A 24,112-nucleotide genomic window follows, 5' to 3' on the forward strand; every position below is an offset into this window, starting at 1 on the left:
ATATGATATTAATGAAAAATCAAATGTAGTCTGTGACTAATTAGATCACATTCATGACAAAATAACTGAATTTAATGGTAGTATTGACGATGACATTAAAGTTGCAAAAAATCAGTTCACAAATGGAAGATGTAGGAGAGGAAATAGGAATTCATGTTGAGGCACAAGCAGAGGAATTTGCGCAGCATGGATTGCAAGCAGATGGAGAATTAAAATATTGGGGTGTAAATGAATCTAAGGGGGGCATTAAAAATTACAGTAAAAGGTTAAGAAAGGAATTAAGTAACACTGAAAGAGAGAGATTCAGATTAAGGGATGTCATTTCTAGTGAAGTAACAAAGGAAGCAATCCTGTAAGTGCAGTTTGTGAATGGCATGGGAAGCATAATTATACAGAATTTTTCAGTGAAGGGAAGTTATCCAATTTAAGAAAAGACATGTTTAGTGCAGTGTTTGAGCAAGGGAAGCTGTTAAAAGTGAAAACTTTTGTATTCAGGGAAAAGGGAGTAATGTAGTTCTGAGTAGGGATGTTAACAATGAATGGACGGGGAAAAATAAGCATGAGCATAATATAAATGATTGGCTATCAGATGCAAAGGTCCATCAGATGTTGGTGCCCGAGTAATTCAAAGCAAAAAGAAAAATTGAGGAACTGAATTTTGAGAATGCAAGTGAAATATTTAATGATTTATTTAAAGTGAATATGACTACCCCCATGAACCATGGACCTTGGCATTGGTGGGGGAGCTTGTGTGCCTCAGCGATAGAGATGGCCATACCATAGATGCAACCACAATGAAGGGGTATCTGTTGAGAGGCCAGACAAACGTGTGGTTCCTGAAGAGGGGCAGCAGCCTTTTCAGTAGTTGCACGGGCAACAGTCTGGATGATTGACTGATCTGGCCTTGCAACAGTAACCAAAACGGCCTTGCTGTGCTGGTACTGCGAACGGCTGAAAGCAAGGGGAAACTACTGCCGTCATTTTTCCCGAGGGCATGCAGTTTTACCGTATGGTTAAATGATGATGGCATCCTCTTGGGTAAAATATTCCGGAGGTAAAATAGTCCCCCATTTGGATCTCCAGGCAGGGCCTACTCAAGAGGACGTCGTTATCAGGAGAAAGAAAACTGGCGTTCTATGGACAGGAGCGTGAAATGTCAGATCACTTAGTCGGGCAGGTAGGTTAGAAAATTCAAAAAGGGAAATGGTTAGGTTGAAGTTAGATATAGCGGGAATTATTGAAGTTCAGTGGCAGGAGGAACAAGACTTTTGGTCAGGTGAATACAGGGTTATAAATACAAAATCAAATAGGAGTAATGCAGGAATAGGTTTAATAATGAATAAAAAAAATAGGGTTGCGGGTAAGCTACTACCAACAGCATAGTGAACGCATTATTGTGGCCAAGATAGACACGAAGCCCATGCCTACTACAGTAGTACAAGTTTATATGCCAACTAGTTCTGCAGATGATGAAGAAATTGATGAAATGTATGATGAGATACAAGAAATTGTTGAGGTAGTGAAGGAAGACGAAAATTTAATAGTCATGGGTGACTGGAATTCGAGAGTAGGAAAAGGGAGAGAAGAAAACATAGTGGGTGAATATGGATTGGGGCAGAGAAATGAAAGAGGAAGCCGTTTGGTAGAACTTTGCACAGAGCATAACTTAATCATAGCTAACACTTGGTTTAAGAATCATGAGAGGTTATATACATGGAAGAACTCTGGAGATACTAGAAGGTTTCAGATAGATTATATAATGGTAAGACAGAGACTTAGGAACCAGGTTTTAAATTGTAAGACATTTCCAGGGGCAGATGTGGACTCTGACCACAATCTATTGGTTATGAACTGTAGATTAAAACTGAAGAAACTGCAAAAAGGTGGGAATTTAAGGAGTTGGGACCTGGATAAACTGACTAAACCAGAGGTTGTACAGAGTTTCAGGGAGAGCATAAGGGAACAGTTGACAGGAATGGGGGAAATAAATACGGTAGAACAAGAATGGGTAGCTCTGAGGGATGAAGTAGTGAAGGCAGCAGAGGATCAAGTAGGTAAAAAGACGAGGGCTAGTAGAAATCCTTGGGTAACACAAGAAATATTGAATTTAATTGATGAAAGGAGAAAATATAAAAACACAGTAAATGAAGCAGGCAAAAAGGAATACAAACGTCTCAAAAATGAGATCGACAGGAAGTGTAAAATGGCTAAGCAGGGATTGCTAGAGGACAAATGTAAGGATGTAGAGGCTTATCTCACTAGGGGTAAGATAGATACTGCCTACAGGAAAATTAAAGAGACCTTTGGAGAAAAGAGAGCCACTTGCATGAATATCAAGAGCTCAGTATCATATCTCCCATTTCATCTTCATCTACATCCTCTTCCATTTCCATAATATTGTCCTCAAGTACATCGCCCTTGTGTAGACCCTCTATATACTCCTTCCACCTTTCTGCTTTCCCTTCTTTGCTTAGAACTGGGTTTCCATCTGAGCTCTTGATATTCATACAAGTCGTTCTCTTATCTCCAAAGGTCTCTTTAATTTTCCTGTAGGCGGTATCTATCTTACCCCTAGTGAGATAGGCCTCTACATCCTTACATTTTTCCTCTAGCCATCCCTGCTTAGCCATTTTGCACTTCCTGTCGATCTCATTTTTGAGACGTTTGTATTCCTTTTTGCCTGTTTCACTTACTGCATTTTTATATTTCCTCCTTTCATCAATTAAATTCAATATTTTTTCTGTTACCCAAGGATTTCTACTAGCCCTCGTCTTTTTACCTACTTGATCCTCTGCTGCCTTCACTACTTCATCCCTCAAAGCTACCCATTCTTCTTCTACTGTATTTATTTCCCCCATTCCTGTCAATTGCTCCCTTATGCTCTCCCTGAATCTCTGTACAACCTCTGGTTCTTTTAGTTTATCCAGGTCCCATCTCCTTAAATTCCCACCTTTTTGCAGCTTCTTCAGTTTTAATCTACAGGTCATAACCAATAGATTGTGGTCAGAGTCCACATCTGCCCCTGGAAATGTCTTACAATTTAAAACCTGGTTCCTAAATCTCTGTCTTACCATTATATAATCTATCTGATACCTTTTAGTATCTCCAGGGTTCTTCCATGTATACAACCTTCTTTCATGATTCTTAAACCAAGTGTTAGTTATGATTATGTTGTGCTCTGTGCAAAATTCTACCAGGCGGCTTCCTCTTTCATTTCTGTCCCCCAATCCATTTTCACCTACTATGTTTCCTTCTCTCCCTTTTCCTACACTCGAATTCCAGTCACCCATGACTATTAAATTTTCGTCTCCCTTCACAATCTGAATAATTTCTTTTATTTCATCATACATTTCTTCAATTTCTTCGTCATCTGCAGAGCTAGTTGGCATATAAACTTGTACTACTGTAGTAGGTGTGGGCTTCGTATCTATCTTGGCCACAATAATGCGTTCACTATGCTGTTTGTAGTAGCTTACCCGCATTCCTATTTTCCTATTCATTATTAAACCTACTCCTGCATTACCCCTATTTGATTTTGTGTTTATAACCCTGTAGTCACCTGACCAGAAGTCTTGTTCCTCCTGCCACCGAACTTCACTGATTCCCACTATATCTAACTTCAACCTATCCATTTCCCTTTTTAAATTTTCTAACCTACCTGCCCGATTAAGGGATCTGACATTCCACGCTCCGATCCGTAGAACGCCGGTTTTCTTTCTCCTGATAACGACATCCTCTTGAGTAGTCCCCGCCCGGAGATCCGAATGGGGGACTATTTTACCTCCGGAATATTTTACCCAAGAGGACGCCATCATCATGTAATCATACAGTAAAGCTGCATGCCCTCGGGAAAAATTACGGCTGTAGTTTCCCCTTGCTTTCAGCCGTTCGCAGTACCAGCACAGCAAGGCCGTTTTGGTTATTGTTACAAGGCCAGATCAGTCAATCATCCAGACTGTTGCCCCTGCAACTACTGAAAAGGCTGCTGCCCCTCTTCAGGAACCACACGTTTGTCTGGCCTCTCAACAGATACCCCTCCGTTGTGGTTGCACCTACAGTACGGCTATCTGTATCGCTGAGGCACGCAAGCGTCCCCACCAATGGCAAGGTCCATGGTTCATGGGGGGGGATTGTGCTGTAAGCATCATAATTTAATAGTGGTTGGTTACAAATGAAAAATAAATTATACAACAATGCCTAAGGTGTGTATTTGATGTCAAACAAACTGTACTACTCAGTGTGCATGGGTTTACAGGTGTGACACTGTTAGTTATGTAAGCCCATCCACCATGGCAATGTCAAATCACATCAGATAGGAAAAATAGGTTTCTAATTGTCTTGAGGCCAAAAACCAATAAAAATCATCACTCACACTAGTTTTTAATTGTTGTGAGGCCATAAACTGCATAAAAATCATCAATCACATTGGGTTTTTGTTGCCTGAGTCCAAAAGCTGCATAAAAAGCATCAATCAAAATCAAACTGGATTATTAATTTCCATGAGGCTGGTGCAAAACTTGTTCCAATGTTTTCTGCAACAAGTTGAAATCGAGAAGCAGCATGTTTTACAACAGATTGAAGTGTTTCCAGGGTCACATTCAGAATGTATTGCACAATGCATGCATTCAATGCAGTTTAGTTTGCAGTCAGAACACTGAACACAAAATATTTCAGATAGCCCCACAGCCAGAAGTCACACGGATTAAGATCAGCTGATCAGGATGCTCAGGAATTGGCAGCTGATAATTCTAGCATTTCCAAAATGGCACTTCAGCAGCTGCTTAACTGGATTTGCAATCTGCAGAGGTGCACCATCTTGCATAAAAATGATCCCGTCCATGCTGTTGGACAGATGGAATGATGTGGGTGTGCAAAAGACACTCATAGTGCTTACCAGTGATGGTACAGGTAACATGACTGAAAGCACCTGTCTCTTCGAAAAAATATTGCCCTATGATAAATGATGCTGTAGACCTGCACCACACAGTGACCTTTTCAGAAAGAAGTGGCACTGGCTGATTTGCTTGTGGATTTTCCATTGTCCAATTTGACAATTCTGTGTATTGACATATCCTGTCAGGTGGAAGTTGGCTTCATCTGTCCACAAAATCTTCCACAGCCAATCATTGTCCACTTCCAAGTGAGCAAGAAATTCTAAAGCAAAGGTCTCTCTTGCTGGCAGGTCAATGGGAAGCAACTTACGTACATCGTTAGTTTTTAATGGATAGCAAAGACGGATGTTTCATAGGATTTTATGCACCATGCTCACATGTATGTCCAATGTTTGAGCAATTCTCCATGCACTAAATGTTCTGACCAGTGGTGGTATTTCTACAACATTTTGAAAGTTTAACTTAAATTATAATCATCCCATATAACATGATGAGCAAGTGTCCTAATATGTTTTCCTGGGGCACACCTGAAGTTACTTCTCCATCTGTCAGTGACTCTCTATACAAAATGAAATGTTGAGTCCTCCATATCAAAGAATTATGAACCCAGTCATAAATTTTCTTTCATAAATTTTTCTTGGCAACCAATAGAATCATAATTTCTATAACAGATATTGATATTGTACTCAATCAAATTCTTTTTGGAACAAGAATTACTGCAACTATGTGACTTCCTAGTGAGTATTTGAGGAAAGTGTGATTGGCTTTCACATGATCAGTGAATCCATGTCGATTGTTATAAAGGAAAGTCGTTGAGTACAAGACAACTCATTACATTTTAGCTAAGACTATGTCATAAGATTCTGCAAAAAAATTGATTATAATGATACTGGATGGTAGTTTTGTGGATCACCATACACAAAAAGAAAAAAAATGAAAATTAAGAGAGACAAAGATAGATAGGCAGTTCAGTGTGTTTGTTTGTATAATAGCAGCATAACTAGGAAATAGCAAAATTGTAAGTACTGTTTGATGGGAGAGGAATTCAGTGTGATAGGGAAGTCCCAAAGTTCACTAAAAAGTTTCCAGAAAGTGAAATTTTCTAATTGGAATAATTAACATACTAACAAGTTTTTAATGAAAGTAGACATTAATGAAAACAGGAAAATAAGGACTACAGAACTATGGTACTGAATTTGGGGACTAATCATATTTTAAGATTTTAACATTCTAGAACATGACAATTTTGTGTCTAAGTAACTTTTGAAACAATGAAGTTTTGGGAAAAAGTAAAATATTTCTTAAAAATACTAGCATGAGGGCTTTCAAATGATCAGCAACATTTTTGAAACAAATCAATTTTAGCAACCTTGAACACTTACATTCACACTGTTAACATGTATAGCTGTTGCATCCCTGTTAGTTGCTGACAGGAGTTGAGTAAGAATTCATGGTGTGCTGGCTCCTTTGTAACATCATAGGAAGTGAAAAGGAAGAAATGCCTTCCTCAGTTACTTAGGGAAGCTGAAGAGTATGGAAGGGGTATTACCAGAGTAGGATATATTTAAACAATTATCTTTGAGTCAAATATTTGGCTTCTGGGAGGGATGTCTTATGTGTCTTTGCCTTTATGGCTCATTTACCTAGCTCCCTCAGGAGCAATTTTGTCATAGCAAATTCTTCAAATTACTTTAACAACATTGGTTCCTAGCTAGCAGACACAAGTGCTTCCCATGACTCATTCTGCTTATCTATAAGGAATACATATACCTCACTCTGTTGCTTAACTATTCAGCTTTGCCAGAGATGTATAGTATTCCACGACTCATTTTAATTCTTTACACAACCACTTGTATTAGATCACTAATAGAGACAAGTGCAGAATGCTCTCGATCTGCTTACTGTTATGTGACACACAGATGAAGACACCCACCTAGTGCATCCGGTAATCTTCTTCATAACTCAGCTGCACACTGAAATGGGATACAGATTTCTTTGTAGGATGCTTAGTTTTCTGTGACTCTCAGTTCTGGGGCATCAAGTCTGTACTGTTGTTCTTCAGGCATCTTGGTACACCTCCCATCTCCAACTGTACTACAGTGGCACCTCATGGTTAACTAACTGTCACAGTGACAGCTACGTATTGTGAATTACTGCCACTTATTCTCTATGATACCTATTTATAGCCTGCCATTGACTACTAGTTTTGTGTCCAGGTATCTTGTAACTTACTTGCTTCTTTCTCTGATTGGTTTTCCAAATTCTGGAAACCTTTCACAGTAGTTACAGAAGTGTCCAAACCCAGGTGGCTTACTACCATATTTTACAGACTATAAGACACTTTTTTCTGTGAAAAATTGCCTCTAAAATTCAGGCGTGTCTTATACTCAAAATTAATATAAGAATGTCCTGTGTTTGATTTAATATTCCCACCAGTCTTAAAAATGGCCATGTATTTTATGCCACAGGAAATCTATTGCTTTCTGGCAACATTAAATTCAACTGGCAGCAGCAGTGCACCGATGTGATGAAAATGAGTTGCAGGGATTCACCAGCACACTTGCACTGCCTCCATCCCTCCTCACCATCATGAACCCAGAACACTGTCTAGCCTATGATGCAATCTATGTTGACACTGAACTGGAATTGAAAGTGATTTGTGTTATCAGTAATAGTATAATATTTTCGTTAATAGCTAGTTTTTTAATGGAAAAAAAGAAAGGTATTCGTATGATGTGGGTTACAAATTGAAAGTAATAGGATATACAGAAGAACATGGAAACAGGGCAGGTAAGTGGCATTTCAGCCCTCCACCAACTGAAGAAACCATTCCCAACTGCCAGGCTAGTAAAGAAGAACCAAAAAAAATGTGAAAGGCTAAGTGTGCAAATAGAGGACTGAATGCAAAATGGCCAAAACTAGAAGACGACATATTGAAGTGGATTCAAGAACACAGTCAAAATGGTACTGGAATCAATACAGAAATGGTTCGAATACATGCCCACAGGCTAGTCCTACAGTGGAACTTAACAGACTTTAAGGATGGAGTTTGTTGACGGTGCAGGTTTATGAAGCATCATGGACTTTGAAGTGAACCAAAATCAAAATATCTCAGAAAATGTTTCAAGAGTACAAAGAAAAAATACTATCTTTCCATCACTTTATTGTTCAACACTAAAAGAAAACCAGTATGGAACTAAGCTAAATAATGCATACAGATGAAACTCCTCTGACATTTGATGTGCCGGGTAACAGAATTGTTGCCATGAAAGATGCTAAAACTGTAACTAAGAAAACAAATCAACAAGCAAAAATGCACTTCACTGTTGTCCTTTCAGTTGTGCTGATGGTACTAAACTTAATCCAATGACCATTGCCAAGCACAAAATAATGCCAAAATATTCTGAAAAAACACCAGGTATTGTTATTCCCGTACATGACTATGGGGCAATGGGCAAGTCTGATATGAAATTATGGATTAATAGAGTGTGGGAGAGAAGGAGAGGTGCCTTACTGAAAAACAATCCTCTTCTTGTGTTAGATCAGTTTAGTAGTCATTTGGAAAATCATATGAAAGAGAAATTGAGACAAGGAAATACAGAACTTGCTGTTATTCTGGGAGAGCTTATTTTGCATTTGTAACCTCTTGATGTCCTGATAATTGAAAATTAGTGGTAAGGTCTTTTGGGACCAAACTGCTGAGGTCATTAGTCCCACCCTTAATCTAACTTAAACCAACTTACGCTAAGGATGACACAAACACCCATGCCCGAGGGAAGACTTGAACGTCTGATGGGGGCAGCTGCAAGGACCGTGACAAGATGCCTTAGACCACGCGGCTAACCCGTGCGGCAATGTCTCTATAAATAAACCATTTAAAATGTATGTATGAGAAGACTGGAACAAATGAATGATGGATGAAACACAACACGAATTCATGCCAAAGGGAGTTATAAAACGACCTACAACCAGACAAGTGTGTCAGTGGATAAAACAGTCATGGACTAGAGAGAGAGAAGTCATTATTTTTAAATCTTTCAAGAAGTGTGGCATAAGTAACACTCTTGAGGGCAGTGAAGACCATCTTATATATGATGAGGACAATGATGATGACAAAGACTAAGAAGAAGAAACTTCAGATGATGATTTTCAGCTATTTTAAATATCAGTTCAGTTTTATAAACTAAGAATTTTTTTTAGTCTGGTTTTGCAATCTAATAATAAAAATGGTGAAAACGCTATATAAAAAAAACTGCTTAAAATTAAGGTTCATCTTATAGTCTTTAGCATCTTATAGCCTGTAAAATATGGTACAACTTTTGTGATTTAGTGGCCAGATGTACAAGCGTGATGTATGTATGGTTTCATTGCCAGAACCATACCCATAGGTGTATTTACTCTTCCAAGTCTGCCTCCATATTCTCTGGCTCTGCCCAGTCTCAAGTGTTCAATCACACTAATGAAACTGAATGGCCAAGACATTTAGCAAAGTTAATCATACAGGAAAGCCATGACACAGTAAATCATGAAAATTTCCTTAAAGAAAATACTTCTATGTCAACAGACTATATTATTGTCTTAAACAGACTGAACATTATACAATGAATAATAAATTTTAATGAAATCCTGCTTGTATAAGAAACTGGTTATTCTGTGCAACTATTGTATATTTATTATTAACAAAAACAGATCAGAAAAGGATAAAATAATATTAGCATTAGGAGTGACCTAAAAACTAGTAGTATAGAGCCACATTTGTCTGTTACAAAGTGAGAGAAGTCTTTGCTGCTGTGCCTAATTAATTATTTATCTTTAAAAGCAATGAAAAATAAATGTTTTTATAAAATTAGTGATGAAACTTTATTCTCATGTTTGTAATTTTATTGCAATTTCCAGCCTCCAGTGCCCCTGTCTCCTTGGAATGACACAAAGGATGCTTTATCATATCCCGAGAGGTGCATACAGAGGCTTGGTGATGGAACCATAGAAGGAGTTGAGGACTGTCTCTACCTAAATGTCTTTACCCCAGAGGTAATTACACAACTAACTTAATTTTCTTTATTTTTCAGTTATCCTAAAACTCAATAACAGTGTGTATATGATAGTGAGTGATTTCAAACGCTTACATGTAAAACCATAGGCATTGCCTGAAGGAGAAGTGTTGACAGTCATAAACAATATACAGATTAAAGGTAATAGTTCATATACTAACAATATTATGAAAAGGATAGTTGATACTCATCATATAGCGGATATGCTGAGTTACAGAGAGGCATAACAAAAAAAACTGTCAGAAAGTGAGCTTTTGGCCAACAAGACCTTTGTCAAATACACACACACTCACGCAAATGCAACTCACACACACACGACCACAGTCTCTGGCTGTTGAAGCCAGACTGTGAGTAGCAGAGTAGCAGCGCATGATGGGAGAGCCAGCCATGATGGGGGTAAGGATGATGATGAGGATTTATGGTGGAGGGCACTAAACAGCAAGGTCATCAGTGGGGGGGTAAGGAGGAGGGTGGGGTGGGGTAGGGAAGGAAAACTGGGTAGGGCTGCAGGACGCTAAAGTGTTGCTTGTTGGAGAGTACAGGGGTGAGGGGGAAAGATGGTAGGGTAGATAGGTGCAGTCAAGGGGGGAGAGGTGTGGGAGGGGGGGGGGGGGGGGCTGATGGAGGGCAGTGAGGAGGTGGAAGTAGGGGTAGTGATTTAATGTTAAATCAAATAGTATGTACCCTGTGGTATTCATGAGAACATTAATTATTTACCTTATAACTGGGTACTACCAAATAATGCTGATAAATTAAGGCTTACTGTTATGTATAGATATGGGTGTAGAGGCAGTTATAAGCTAATAGGATACAACACTGCTATATTTATACCACATAATATTTTGAATATAATAGAGGGAAACATTCAACGTGGGAAAAATATATCTAAAAACAAAGATGATGTAACTTACCAAACGAAAGCGTCGGTATGTTGATACACACACAAACAAACACAAACACACACACACAAAATTCAAGCTTTCGCAACCCACAATCGCTTCATCAGGAAAGAGGGAAGGAGAGGGAAAGATGAAAGGATGTGGGTTTTAAGGGAGAGGGTAAGGAGTCATTCCAATCCTGGGAGCGGAAAGACTTACCTTAGGGGGAAAAAAGGACAGGTATACACTTGCCCAAACACACATATCCATCCGCATATATCCAGACACAAGCAGACATTTGTGAAGGCTTTTTCACACAGTTACTCGCCATTTGACACTATCATCTGCAATGCTTTTCCAGCAACTTGGATTGATTCTGGTCTTGGTCAGGTCTCTCTTGCAGACATCCTTGAAATGAAGATGCGATCATCCCACTGGCCTCACACCCTTGGTTGTGCTTGCACGATGAAAGACTTCTGTGTTGGGTACTCTATCTCTCCAAGAGATCTGAAGGATCTTCCGGAGACAGCGGAGATGGAAGCTGTTGAGTCAATATTCGTGCTTACAAAGAGTTGTCCATGTCTCACAACAATAGAGCAGGGTGCTTATAACACAAGCATTGCAGACTTTTAATTTAGTTTTTGTGGTAAGCAGTCCATACTCTGTTTTTCAATCTAGCCATGACAGATGATGCCTTTGTGATTCTGTTAGTAATTTCAGTGTCCATGGACAAGTTGCTACATATTGTGGATCCCAGGTAGGTAAAGTCATCAACTACCTGGAGAGGATTGCCATCAATGCTGATGGATGGAAGGTTTGTTGTGCTCTGCGCCATGATCTTAGTCTTTTGAAGGCTGATGAGTAGACCAAATTTTTCACAGGCATGTGATAATTTGTTAATTATATACTGCAGCTCATCTTATGTGTTCACTACTAGATCTGCATTGTCCGCATATAACAGCTCATGGATAACAATTGCATTTACTTTGGTCTTGGCCTTGAGGCGAGCAATGTTGGAAAGATTTCCATCAGACCTCGTATGTAGATACATTCCCTCCTCACAGTCTTCAAAGGCAAATCTGAGCAGAAGGGGAAAGAAAATCCCAAATAGTGTAGGAGCTAACACACACCCCTGTTTCACACCACTATTAACGGGGAATGCTTCTGATGTTTTACCGCTGAAGCAGATTGTTGCTTGTGGTTTCTCATGGAAAGAGACAATTATTTGTAGTAGTTTAGGTGGGCATCCAATCTTCTGCAACAGTTTGAAAAGCCCATTTGTGCTCACTAAATCAAACACAATATAAAGTGGCCTCAGCTGCTCATGACATTTCTCTTGTAGCTGGCTTAAGGAGAAGATCATATCTACGGTTGATCGGCCAGGCCTGAAGCCACACTGAGATTCTGGGTAGATTCTGGAAGCTAAGATTTGTAATCGCATTAGGATGACTCTTGCATAAGCTTTCCCGGCTACACTTAGTAATGAAATGCCTTGGTAATTGTTACAGTCACTTCTGTTCCCTTTCTGTTTATATAGAGTAACTATCCTCAAATGCTGCATACTATTCATGGCATAACCTTCTTCACAGCTGGTTGTGATAAGTGAATATAAATGCTTGAGAACAACAGACTTGTTATACTTAATACCCTCTGCAGGGATCCCATCTTCACCTGGGGCCTTTCCATTAGCAAGAGAAACTATTTCTCTACTGAGTTCTTCCGTAGTAGGCATTGCATTTAGTTCTCCCATAACTGGCATTTGTTTGATGGTGTCACATGCATCCTTGCTAACTTCATTCTCTGCTGCGTACAACTCGAGGTAGTGTTCAACCCGGCTTTCCATTTGTTTGCCTTCATCAGTAATGACTTCACCAATCTTGGACTTCAGAGGAGCTGTTTCTCTGACAGTTGGTCCAATTGCTTTCTTAATACCATTGTAAATTGCCTTAGCATCCCCGGAATCGGCCACTTTCTGTATACCTGCACATAAATTCAGCCAGTAATTATTTGTGCATCTCCTGGATGTTTTCTGTGCACTGTTCTTTGCTTTTTTTTAGGTCATCTCAAGTTCTTTCATTTGGGTTTCTTTTGTAAGCAAGCAGGGCTTTCCATTTAGCCTCAGTGACTGGTTCCATTTCTTCCAAATTTTGCTCGTACCAGTCATTTCTTTTTCCTTTTATTCCATAGGCCAATACTGGTGAGTTGTTGATTGCACCCGAGAGTTTTGCCCATTTCTTATCAACATTCCTTTCTGCTTGGACGTTTCCTGGGAAAGCAGTTTCAGAATTACTGGCAAAATTCTGCTTTCTTTGTGTCTCATGAGCATGATCTGTGTTGATACGGGGATGACCTCTTGGTTTAGCATGGTGATACCTCTTAGGAGTGAGCCTCAATGTGCATGCCACCAGGGTGTGGTCAGTGTTGCAATCAGCAGTATGATAATTTCGTGTCAGTAGCACATTTTTGAGACCAGTACGCCTAGCTATGACTAAGTCAAGTTGATGTCAGTGATGAGAGTGCAGGTGTCTTCAGGACACCTTGTGCTGATCCTTAAGGTGGAAATATGTGTTTGTAATGCAGAGTCCATAAAAGCAGCAAACTTCAAGCAGTCTTTGGCCATTTTCATTCATTTTTCCCACCCCATGATTTTCCAGGCAATTCGGCCATATGTCATTATCTGATCCAACTCTAGCATTAAAGTCCCCTAGAATATACAGTGTCTTGCTGCTAAGTACATTAGCTATTCTGTCACTGAGTTATTCATAAAACAGATCCTTCTCTTCCATGCTGGATGATAAGGTGGGAGCGTACACATTTAGGATGTTGGCAGTCCTGCTTGAGGAGCATATTTTTAAAGCAATAATTCACTCTGTTCCACTGGATGGTGGCACAATACAGTCCAGGATGGTGTTTTTAACAGCAAATCCTATGCCATGATGTCTTGGCTCAACTTGAGACTTTCCCTGCTAAAAGAATGTGTAGGGGAGAGTGTGGCACATTGAACCATAAAAAATATTTCCCCGTGTTACTCATCTAATAATTTTATTACAGAGTAGACATTTACAGATGTTACAGTTTAATCCTTCAAGTATCAAATGGCCTTTTATGACTGCATTGTCATTAATTGCCTTTTAGCTGCACACCTTTGAAGAAAATTTGGTAAATGGTTCATTGTGCCCCACATGTGGGGTACAATGAACCACTTTAAACAGGTTCATTGAAAGAACCTATTTAGCATAGAAAGTAAGTGTAAATGTACTTTAAACATAATGTTTACATATATTCCACATGTGAATCATATAATTAAATCTGTAGGCACACAATCATGTACATTATTTTGGAATTAACGAACATCAATGGACTCAAAGCTGATTCCAGATTTTAATATGATTTTTGTCTTGTTCTCACACCATCAGTAGCAGGTCATAGGACCATATAAAGTATGTTGCTAGCTGGAACAAAAGCTTCATCCTTTACCTGAGGAAAATAAAACTTCCCTCCCATTTTTTCACTTTTTCTCAAAAATGATACCTGATATTCTCCTGCGTCATCCTTCAGTTTCAAAATCTTCCCCACATAGTAAACCTGCGTTTTGTTTTCCAGTTCAGATTTGGTCAAAACAAAATCATCTGGTTCTGGTAATTTTTCCAAGTCTTCAAAGTTGTACTCAGATTCACCAGGCACATCCACAAGCCTTAAATACCTACACATATATTTTTACCCTTGCTAAGGAAATAAAGTACAGAGTGCTTGTATTGGACAATTAAAAGAGTCCTGGGGCACAATGGACCACCCTGGGGTACAATGAACCATGGCTCATTGTGCCCTGGGACAGCTTGGTTCAATATGCCCCAACAGTATATATTTCAAACAAAGCTCATGTGAGGTTATGTATGAACATTGTTAATATTTAAAAATCTATGTAATTAAAATACAGTATTGATATTGTTACAATGACTTACTTTCTCTAAAATTTGGTGACAAAGGATTGAACAAAATTCAGTCTATCTATGTCTCCAAAAATTACTTCACTGTCGCAAAACTAACATATGGCAGTCGGTAGAGCAGTACTGACAATATATGCCCAGAGAAAAAAATAATTTACCACGTTATACTGAAATTATGCTACCTGATTCATTGTGCCCTGTGGTTCAGAGTGCCCCACTCTGCCCTAATTATCCTCCCTGATAGAGCCCGCGTCTCCTTCAGTACCGCACTGTCAACATTCAAACGATGGAGCTCTCAGTCAATTGCAGCAGTCTCATGGATGAAATAAACCTCTTGGGCATTGTCAATGTACCTTGGACACATGGTCCTAACATTCCAGGTGGCAATACAAAATAGTGATTTCTTTATTATTTCATTTTTGTTTTTAGTAGGTGTACTATATCAACCCACTCGTCAAAGATTACTTCTAAGCTCCACACACCCTGTGAAGCAGGCAGATAGTGGCAGGATAGCACCTTATTGGCTGGGGGCTGCCCAGCTTGAGGCGGGCAGTAGCTGTCCAATGAGATGCAATCATCTCTCCCACCATCAGAAGTGGCCCCTGGTGCTCAAGTCTTACGCCAATCAGACAGAGCTCATGACCAGTAACTGCCTCTTCCCGTGTTGTGCCGAAGTCCTTGGACATCACTGAAGTGTCCTCTCCAGGATGCTACAAGTCTGAACAATAAATATGAAGACACGTGAGTTGCCCAATCATCACAGTCTCCCTCTCAACCTAAATTATAATATCCAGAGGAAAGGCAAGCCAATATGTCTGGTATCACTTCGGTTGCAGGAGCTGCCAAAAGGGGACGTATTACGCCTTCCAATCGCCTTTGGAGCCCGACTCCAGATTTTCTTTCAGGGTTTTCTCCCTTAGCATTCATCCCTCCTGAGACCAACCACAAGGCAATGGTGTGTAAAGGTAATTAGAGAAAGAAAAGGAATGGTAACTGAGGAGAGTGTAGGGAATAGGATATAGGATATAAGACGGGTCGTTGTGGGGCACACTTTGTCAGGCTCCTCTGCTGAGACCTGCCCAGCTAGGTCGGAACTGCCAGTAGATACGCTACTGCCGATATAGCTCTCAGCTTCCTTGGAGCACACAAACTCTCCCGCCCACATGGACAGTGCTATGATAAGTCGGTGGTGCCTAATGGGAGAGTATCATCATGTTTTAATCACATTAAAAATGATAAACTTCATGGATGTGAAACAAGTAACCACACACTAAAAATTAATTCTGTAGTTCATGTCAACAATTAATAATGATTAAACTGCTATATTGCTCTCACCTATAATTAGGTATACTATGTATGCTAAGTAGACACATATAATCAGAAAATATACATACTCAAAAGGTATGAAACAAAAAGAATAAAGTGTTTAAAAGACTGAATTGCTATACTTTCATGGTAATATCCACTACCACATGATAAAGCAAAAAAAAATCAGCTGAATTTATTTACAAAATATACAAAACAATGAAAAAAATTGTTATTACATTTATTAGCTTATGTTCTTATTTGACACTCAATAGTGATGACAGTGGATGACAGGATCTCCTGGCAATGACATATCAACTAAATAGCAGAAACAGTTCTTTTCAGAGCTCATTAACAAGAAACATTGGACCAACTATCAGACTCCGTCAACTGAATATCGAAAGCATTAGCAGGGCAAAGTGTGACTATCTGTCAAAATTTTTGCTGGACAACAATATCGATGTCGTCGCCATTCAAGAAACTCGTGTTTCCAGCGAAGAAATATTCCGAAGCCGAGGTCGAATTCCTGGATATTCTGCACTTGGTGTAACTTACCACGAGGTGTATGGAATTGCTACGTATGTCCGTAACAACATAAACGAAGCTTCGCTGATTTCTGTAAGTGTGGAGGCAGATATACATACAGTTGTCATACAATTGCACGGCATTACTATTACAAATGTTTACAAACCACCCAAAACAACATGGCCTGATTTTGTCCTACACACAGCAGAACATCCTGCAATTTACATAGGAGACTTCAATAGTCACCATGAACTTTGGAAGTACTCTCAAAATGATGAAAATGGGAGCATGCTTGCAGAATGGATCGAAGAGAATAATCTTCATCTAGTGTTTGATGCCAAAGATCAAGGCACTTTCAGGTCAGCTGCTTGGGACAAGGATTCAAATCCTGACTTATGCTTTGTTAGCTGCAACGAAACTGGCTTTCCCATCAACACCACAAGGAAAGTGATAGATGCCTTTCCTCACAGCCAACACAGACCTGTAATAATACAAATTGGCTGCACTGTTCCTGTCATACGATCAACTCTGCATGCTCGATGGAATTTCCAGAAAGCCGACTGGATGAAGTTTTCAACGGAACTGGATAAGACCATTCGATGGATACCTCCATCACATAATAACTATCAACGCTTCATTGGTGCAGTAACAGCAACAGCTAAAAAGTGTATGCCAAGAGGATACCGAAAAGAATATGTTCCAGGATGGAATGAGGAAAGTGAAACACTGTACCAATACTTCCAGCGAAGTGGTGACCCAGAGATAGCTACGGAACTATTGTCCAGCTTGGACATGTCTCGGAGGCAGAAATGGGCAGAAACAGTCAAAACTATGGACTTTACCCACTCGAGCAGGAAAGCATGGAGTCTTCTGAGAAAACTGGGAGGAAGTGCACCAGCATGCAGAAAAAATTCAGAAGTAACACCAGACCAAATTGCTTCCCACATCATTACCACCTCAAGAGTACCTCCTGACAAGAAACATACAAGACATATCAGACGACAGCTTCGTGACCTTAAAAAGAAGGCATCTCCCTCATCTGAGTATACCCATCCCTTCACAGTTTCAGACATTGACTCTGGACTGAAGGACCTCAAACCTCTTAAGGCACCTGGATTCGATGGTGTCCACCCAGAATTCCTGATCCATATGGGAGGAAAAGCTAAGAAATGGCTGGCAGAATTCTTCACTGACATCCTGCTGACTGGTCAACTTCCATCTGAGTTTAAAAAGGTGAAGATAATATCTGTTCTGAAACCTGGCAAACCCAGCAACAGGGTAGAAAACTATCGCCCCATTTCCCTACTCAGCTGCTGCTACAAGCTTTTTGAAAGGCTAATATATAACAGAATAAGTAGCGCTATCTTAGAGAATGTTCCAGTTGATCAGGCAGGCTTCAGACCAGGGCGTAGCTGCTGCGACCAAGTATTGTCTCTCACATCCTTCATAGAGTCAGGATACCAAATGAAGCAGAAAACATCAGTGGCATTTGTTGATCTAACTGCCGCCTTCGACACTGTGTGGAGGGAAGGCCTTATCTACAAATTTCTCCGCATCATACCCTGCAGAACAATGGCTCGACTGATTAACAGCATGCTAAGTGATCGGAAGTTCCAGGTAATCACTGGAAGCAACATAAGTAAGGAGAGGAAGCTGAACAATGGATTGCCTCAAGGATCAGTTCTCTCACCCTTACTGTTCAACCTATATCTATCTGATCTACCTGACACTTCGTCCAGAAAATACTGCTATGCCGATGACCTGGCTCTAGCCGTCAAACACCAGGAAATGAAGACAACAGAAGAGATTTTAGCCAATGACCTGTCTGCATTAGACAATTACTTCAAAATCTGGAGACACCAACCCAGTGTGAGTAAAACAGAAGTGTGTTGCTTCCATCTAAATAACCAGTTGGCGAACGTAAAACTGGAGGTAAGTTTCAGAGGCAGAATTCTTCATCACAACTGGAACCCAAAATATCTTGGTGTCATCCTGGATCGAACACTATGCTTCAAACAACACCTTCTTAACTTAGCTCAAAAGCTGAGGACTCGAAACAACATCCTCCATAAGCTATGTGGAACTACCTGGGGATCTTCAGCAACCACCCTGCGAACTTCAGCTCTGGGCTTGGTATACTCAAGTGCTGAGTATTGTGCACCTGTTTGGATGAATAGTCATCATACAAGGCTTGTTGATACCCAGCTGAATACGACAATGCGCATAATATCTGGCACAATCAGATCTACTCCAGTTTATTGGCTTCCACTGTTAACCGGTATAATGCCTCCTGATCTACGCAGATGTACTGCCCTTATGAGAGAATTCCACAAGATCTCCAGGAATTCTAACCTATCCGTGCATAGCGACCTGCCACTTTTAAATCGCAAGAGACTGAAATCACATCATCCAACTCTGTGCGATGCTGCTGACATGGTTGCTAAGAATTTCAAACCTCTTGAAGAATGGAAAGGTCGGTGGGAAGCAATGACAGATGTGCACCTGCATAACATCTTCTCAGGAGCTAAACTTCCAAGTGGATTCGACTTACCACGCAAGACATGGTCTACTCTCAACAGAATCCGTACCAGCCATGGGCGATGCAGGGATGCTCTCTTTAAGTGGAACAAGCTGCCTGATCCAGCTTGTGACTGCGGGGCTCCATACCAGACTGTTCACCATATTGTCAGTGAATGCAGGATTCGAGCCTATCACGGCGCCAAAGAGGACTTCCTGCTAGCAACTCCAGATGCAGTGCGCTGGATTGAAGGACTGGATATTCAGTTGTAAAGACATACTTAAGTTTCTTGTGTGTCAATATGTACATATGTATATGTAATATCATGATATGTCTGTATTAGCCATACGCTAAATAAAAACTGATGTGTTTTCATAGTACTTATTCTCAAATTATTTGCAGCTACCATCAAATATTAGTGTCCCAAGACCCGTACTAGTGATGATACATGGTGGCTGCTTTATGACAGGTTATGCTGAAGAACGTCCACTAGATTTCTACATAGATCATGGGATTGTTGTAGTTACCATACAGTATCGTCTTGGAGCTCTGGGTAAGAAGATTATGCTGAACTATGATTAATAACACTAAGCATTTGTACCTAAGAAATCTTTATTTATTAAACACACTGTAATAACTTAAAAAATATTAAAGTATGACATACTGAATTTTCATTGAAAACAAACTTTAATGAAAAAATTTATCACCAACAGTTATATTTTAAATCTGTTTAAGAGCCAAGCAACAAACCATAATATCTACAAAAAATTTGGAGGAATTAGTACTTGCATATTGAATGGAAAACAACATATTATTGTTTGCTTATGGCCTATTCACACATCTAAGTTAATACTATTGATATGCAGTGTGTTGAGCAACAGGCATAATTACAGCGATATGATTAGAATTGCATAAGTAAGTTCTGACAAGAGACAAGGAATTTTTGCCAACCCAAAAAAGCCACAAAATGATGGTGTATGTCAGGGGAGGGGGAGAGTGGGCACAGTTTTTAACTGAGGCCAAGTTACATATTCTCACCAGGGTAACAGTTGTAGGACCTATTTGATCATTCCATTCCTCATATACTGTACTTCTCTAAGAATTCATACAACTGATAAGTGTAGACAGATGTCATTGTTATGGACAGTGATTGCCTCTATATCTACTTGCAATTGCATACTTTGAAATCCACCGAGAAGTGTTTGGTAGAAGGTTCTTATGACTGTATCACATTTTATGGTTTCTTCCTATTCCAATCACTTATGGAGCACAGGAAGAAGGACTGCTTAAATGCTCCTGTGCACCCTGTAATTAGTCAATCTTGTTTTTTCAATCGTTATGGTAGCAATATGCTTTGACGTGAACTGTGTTTCTAGCTTTTTCTCTTAAGACTGGTTCTTGAAACTTTGTAAAATACTTTCATAAAATAAGTAGAGAGCCCATTAATGTTCTGTTACTAAATACATATGGAAATCAGATATACCTCCTAATCTCCTTCTCTCCCCTCTCTCTATCCCTCTCATCCATCCCCATCTCCCTTTGTCCACCTCTGCCTCCTCCTCCTCCTCCTCCTCCTCCTCCCCCCTAACTCTGTCCATCACCTCCCCCTCCTTCCCATACATCTTTTATCCCACACTCTCTCTATCAATCTCCTCCTCCCTCATCTCTCTGTCCATATCTTTATCCCCCTTTTATATGTACTTTTACTCCTCCTTTCTCAGTCCAACTCCTCCTTTTATTGCAAATGAAACCTCGATTGTGAACAGAAGTCAGAATCAGTGGGTAAATTGGTTGGAACCATCAGTACATGGGATATGAGAAACCTTTCCAGTTGCTGGATCTGTGAGGATAGTAGTTTTAATGACAGTAATGCATATGGTTTTAATGTATAAATAGGTAGAATTATAAAGTTAGCAATAAACACAACTTTCCTGTTTCCTGTTAAAAATGACTGTGAAAAGGAAAACAAAACCACTCATTTTCACAGTGCAGCTTAGAGTGTTGTTTGTTGCAGCTAGTTTAACAGACACTGCTTACTGTATAACATGTCTATATCTCCAATGCTTTAGGCTGTGCATTGTGTGTCAGTCAGTCAGTCAGTCAGTTGGTTCATTCAAATGAATTTACCTCAAAAGTTGGGTTAAGACCTTTTTCCTTGATAATATTCACCCCAAATTATGTCATTTGGAAGGAATTATTGTACTTTTGTATATTCTGCAAGAAATGATTTGATGTAGGTTCTTGCCCAGAAAGTGGCTCTGGTGGGTGGAGGTATCAGTTGTGTAATTTGATCTTCCTGCTCACAAAACATAATCCTGGTGGTTTCTGTTGAAACCTCAAAGTATTGAGGTGATGACAAACATTGTTCATTGTTCTGAAGTCAACAAATATATCAGTGGTTTAATTGACTGTTAGATTTTATCTGAAAGCCAAATGTTAAGTTCAAATTACCATGTTTGTTTTGCTGATGTTCCAAATTATTTTGTGCAAAGCTCCAACTGAGCAAGATGAACTTGACAGTATCTGTTGTTCCACAGTCATAATTGATTGAACTTGAGAATTTCTTATTCTATTTGCCTCCAAAGACTGTCTATGCTCTTTATCAGTGTCACTGACTCAGTGTTCATGTGGTTGGCCTGCACTGTGTGTCCACTGATGAATATTTCCACACTTTACTGGTGGCATTCTTTCCAAGAAAATAAACCATGAACTGAAATAAAATGAAGGTTTGCAACATGCCAAATTACCACAAAGTGACATCACTTCAATCCTTGCAACACACTGAAGACATGATCACCACCAATAGCACACTGAAAATAGTTTTCAATTGTAATCTTTTTTGCAAAACAGCAATATTCAATGTGGAATTTGTTGTTATAAAAACATGTGATATTATTGTCAAACTGAATGTCAAAATTAAGAAGAACTGTCACACCAACCATCACATTTCTTTCAATGGCATTTTCATACAAAATTAACATCCAGATTTTCAACTTTTCCAGTGGATTTCCCAAAATTTTCTTTCTTACAAACTTTGTACTGACAATTATGAACAGAAAAAAAAGTGAGCCAAATCAGTTGACCTGTTTCCAAGTGATTTTCTTTCACATGTGCAGCAACTGAATTTTATTTATATAGATTTGTCTACATCTTCAAGCATCTGCTGATTCAAGATTTTTGAGTATTTTTGTGACATTTTGTAGTGAATCAAAAAACTCTGTTACTGTGCTGTCTGTACTTGAGTATGTTCAACATGTTAGTCCTATCTGCTGTGGGCCTCATGCAGTTGGGCAAGATGGGACACACATGCACAAGTGATTTGTAAGCAGTCCCTTTTGTAGAATGATCATTGTCCAGCACATGAAGCAATGTTTCCCACCTGTCTTATCTATGGATGAGCCTATGTGATTAATCCATTTCATATTCATAGAAATTGTTAAACCTGGGTATTTGTATGACTTGACCAATTCCAATTGTGACTAAATGATATTGTACTTGTATGATACCAGTACTACTTTCCTGCACTTAGTTAAGGGCACAGTTTTATATTACTGTATGTTTCAAGCAATAAGAAATTTTTTGCACAGTTTTGATGTTTTATCATATATCTGCCTCAATATTTTAATAGTGTTTCTTTTATGTTACTTCATCATTGATTACTGTACAATCTGAAAAATGTCTGAGATTGGTATTAACACTGTCTTCTAGTATGGTAAAGGACCAAATATACTTATTTGGGTCATACCTGAAGTTATTTTCACTTCTTCCATGGCACTTTATCAAAGATAATATGCTGCAACCTCCCTGCCAAGATAAATTCAATCCAGTTATGTATTGTCCTTTCATTTTCCTTTGCAAACATTCCTATGGGACAATTAAACATGCTCTTTTAAATTCTTAATCAGTCCATATCCCACATGGAAGAACATTTAAGTTCCATGGGAGGCCCCTCTCCATAAATTACTTGGCACCCTCAGATCAGATATTTTTGCTAATGCCAAGTACAAAGTAGTGTATATGTATTTTTCTCCTGCCTTATGTGAACTGAAACTGAATAGAATATGGCCTTTCAGAGAAGAATGAGGATTACTCATTATGTCTTATTACACAGTTGTCTTTGTCAAGTGTCAGTACATATCAAATAATCAATAACTGTTACACAAGCAAAGATTCTGTCTTCAAACTATACAGAGTAACTATAAAGTGCACGAAACATTAAAAAAATTATTACATCTACATTTACATGACTACTCTATGATTCACACTTGATACCAGTACTAAGTGCTTAGCAAAGGGTTCATCAAACCATCTTCAGATAATTTCTCTACCATTCTGCTCTTTAACAGCACACAGGAAAAACAAGCACTTAAATCTTAAAGCTCGGATTTCTCTAACTTCACTACATTTATCATTTCACTATACATAGGTGGGTGTCAAAAAAATATTTTCACATTCAGAGGAGATAGTTGGTGGTTGAAATTTCATGAAAAGATCTCACCCACAAAGAAAAACATTTTTGTTTTAATGATTTCCACCTCAAATTGTGCGTAATATCCATGACTCTATCTCTTCTATTTCACAACAATAAGAAATGAGTTTCCATTCTTTGAACTTAAATGGTAAACATAAAACAAATAATGCAGTATGTGAGAGACAAATAACAAAGTGCTTTTTTGGATGAGGTGCCAGAAAGTTCTTTTGGGAAACTGACAACAGTGGCACCATGGAACAAAGTTGTTGAAAATTATAGCTATCCTGGCAGAGAAAGCATTTTGCGTGCTTCTATTTGTCCATTTGTAATTGGTAGTGACTGGGGAAAGAGTTTCCCATGGCAAGTATCACAAGACACCACTAGTGTACAACAACATAGTAAAGTGGTACAATAAATTTGAGGAGGATGGTTCTTCATGTGATCCAAAGCTTTTGAGCTGACCAGGCATGTCCAAGCAGACAGCAGACCATATGAGAAACATATGCTGCAAAATCTCATAGAGTC

General features: G+C 39.2%; 1 protein-coding gene across 1 annotated transcript in view; it reads left to right on the forward strand.

Annotated features, from left to right (window-relative positions):
* Positions 1-122: 122 nt before the first annotated feature.
* LOC126456212 (esterase FE4-like) overlaps positions 123-24,112 on the forward strand; it is a 72,062-nt gene continuing 48,072 nt past the window's right edge. The window contains exons 1-3 of the mRNA XM_050091966.1: positions 123-224; positions 9,789-9,923; positions 19,519-19,669. Coding sequence (XP_049947923.1) covers positions 123-224; positions 9,789-9,923; positions 19,519-19,669 — 388 coding nt within the window. The remainder of the gene's footprint in view (positions 225-9,788; positions 9,924-19,518; positions 19,670-24,112) is intronic.

The sequence above is a fragment of the Schistocerca serialis genome, chromosome 2 (genome assembly GCF_023864345.2).
Source record: "Schistocerca serialis cubense isolate TAMUIC-IGC-003099 chromosome 2, iqSchSeri2.2, whole genome shotgun sequence".
In the NCBI taxonomy this organism is placed as follows: Eukaryota; Metazoa; Arthropoda; class Insecta; order Orthoptera; family Acrididae; genus Schistocerca; species Schistocerca serialis.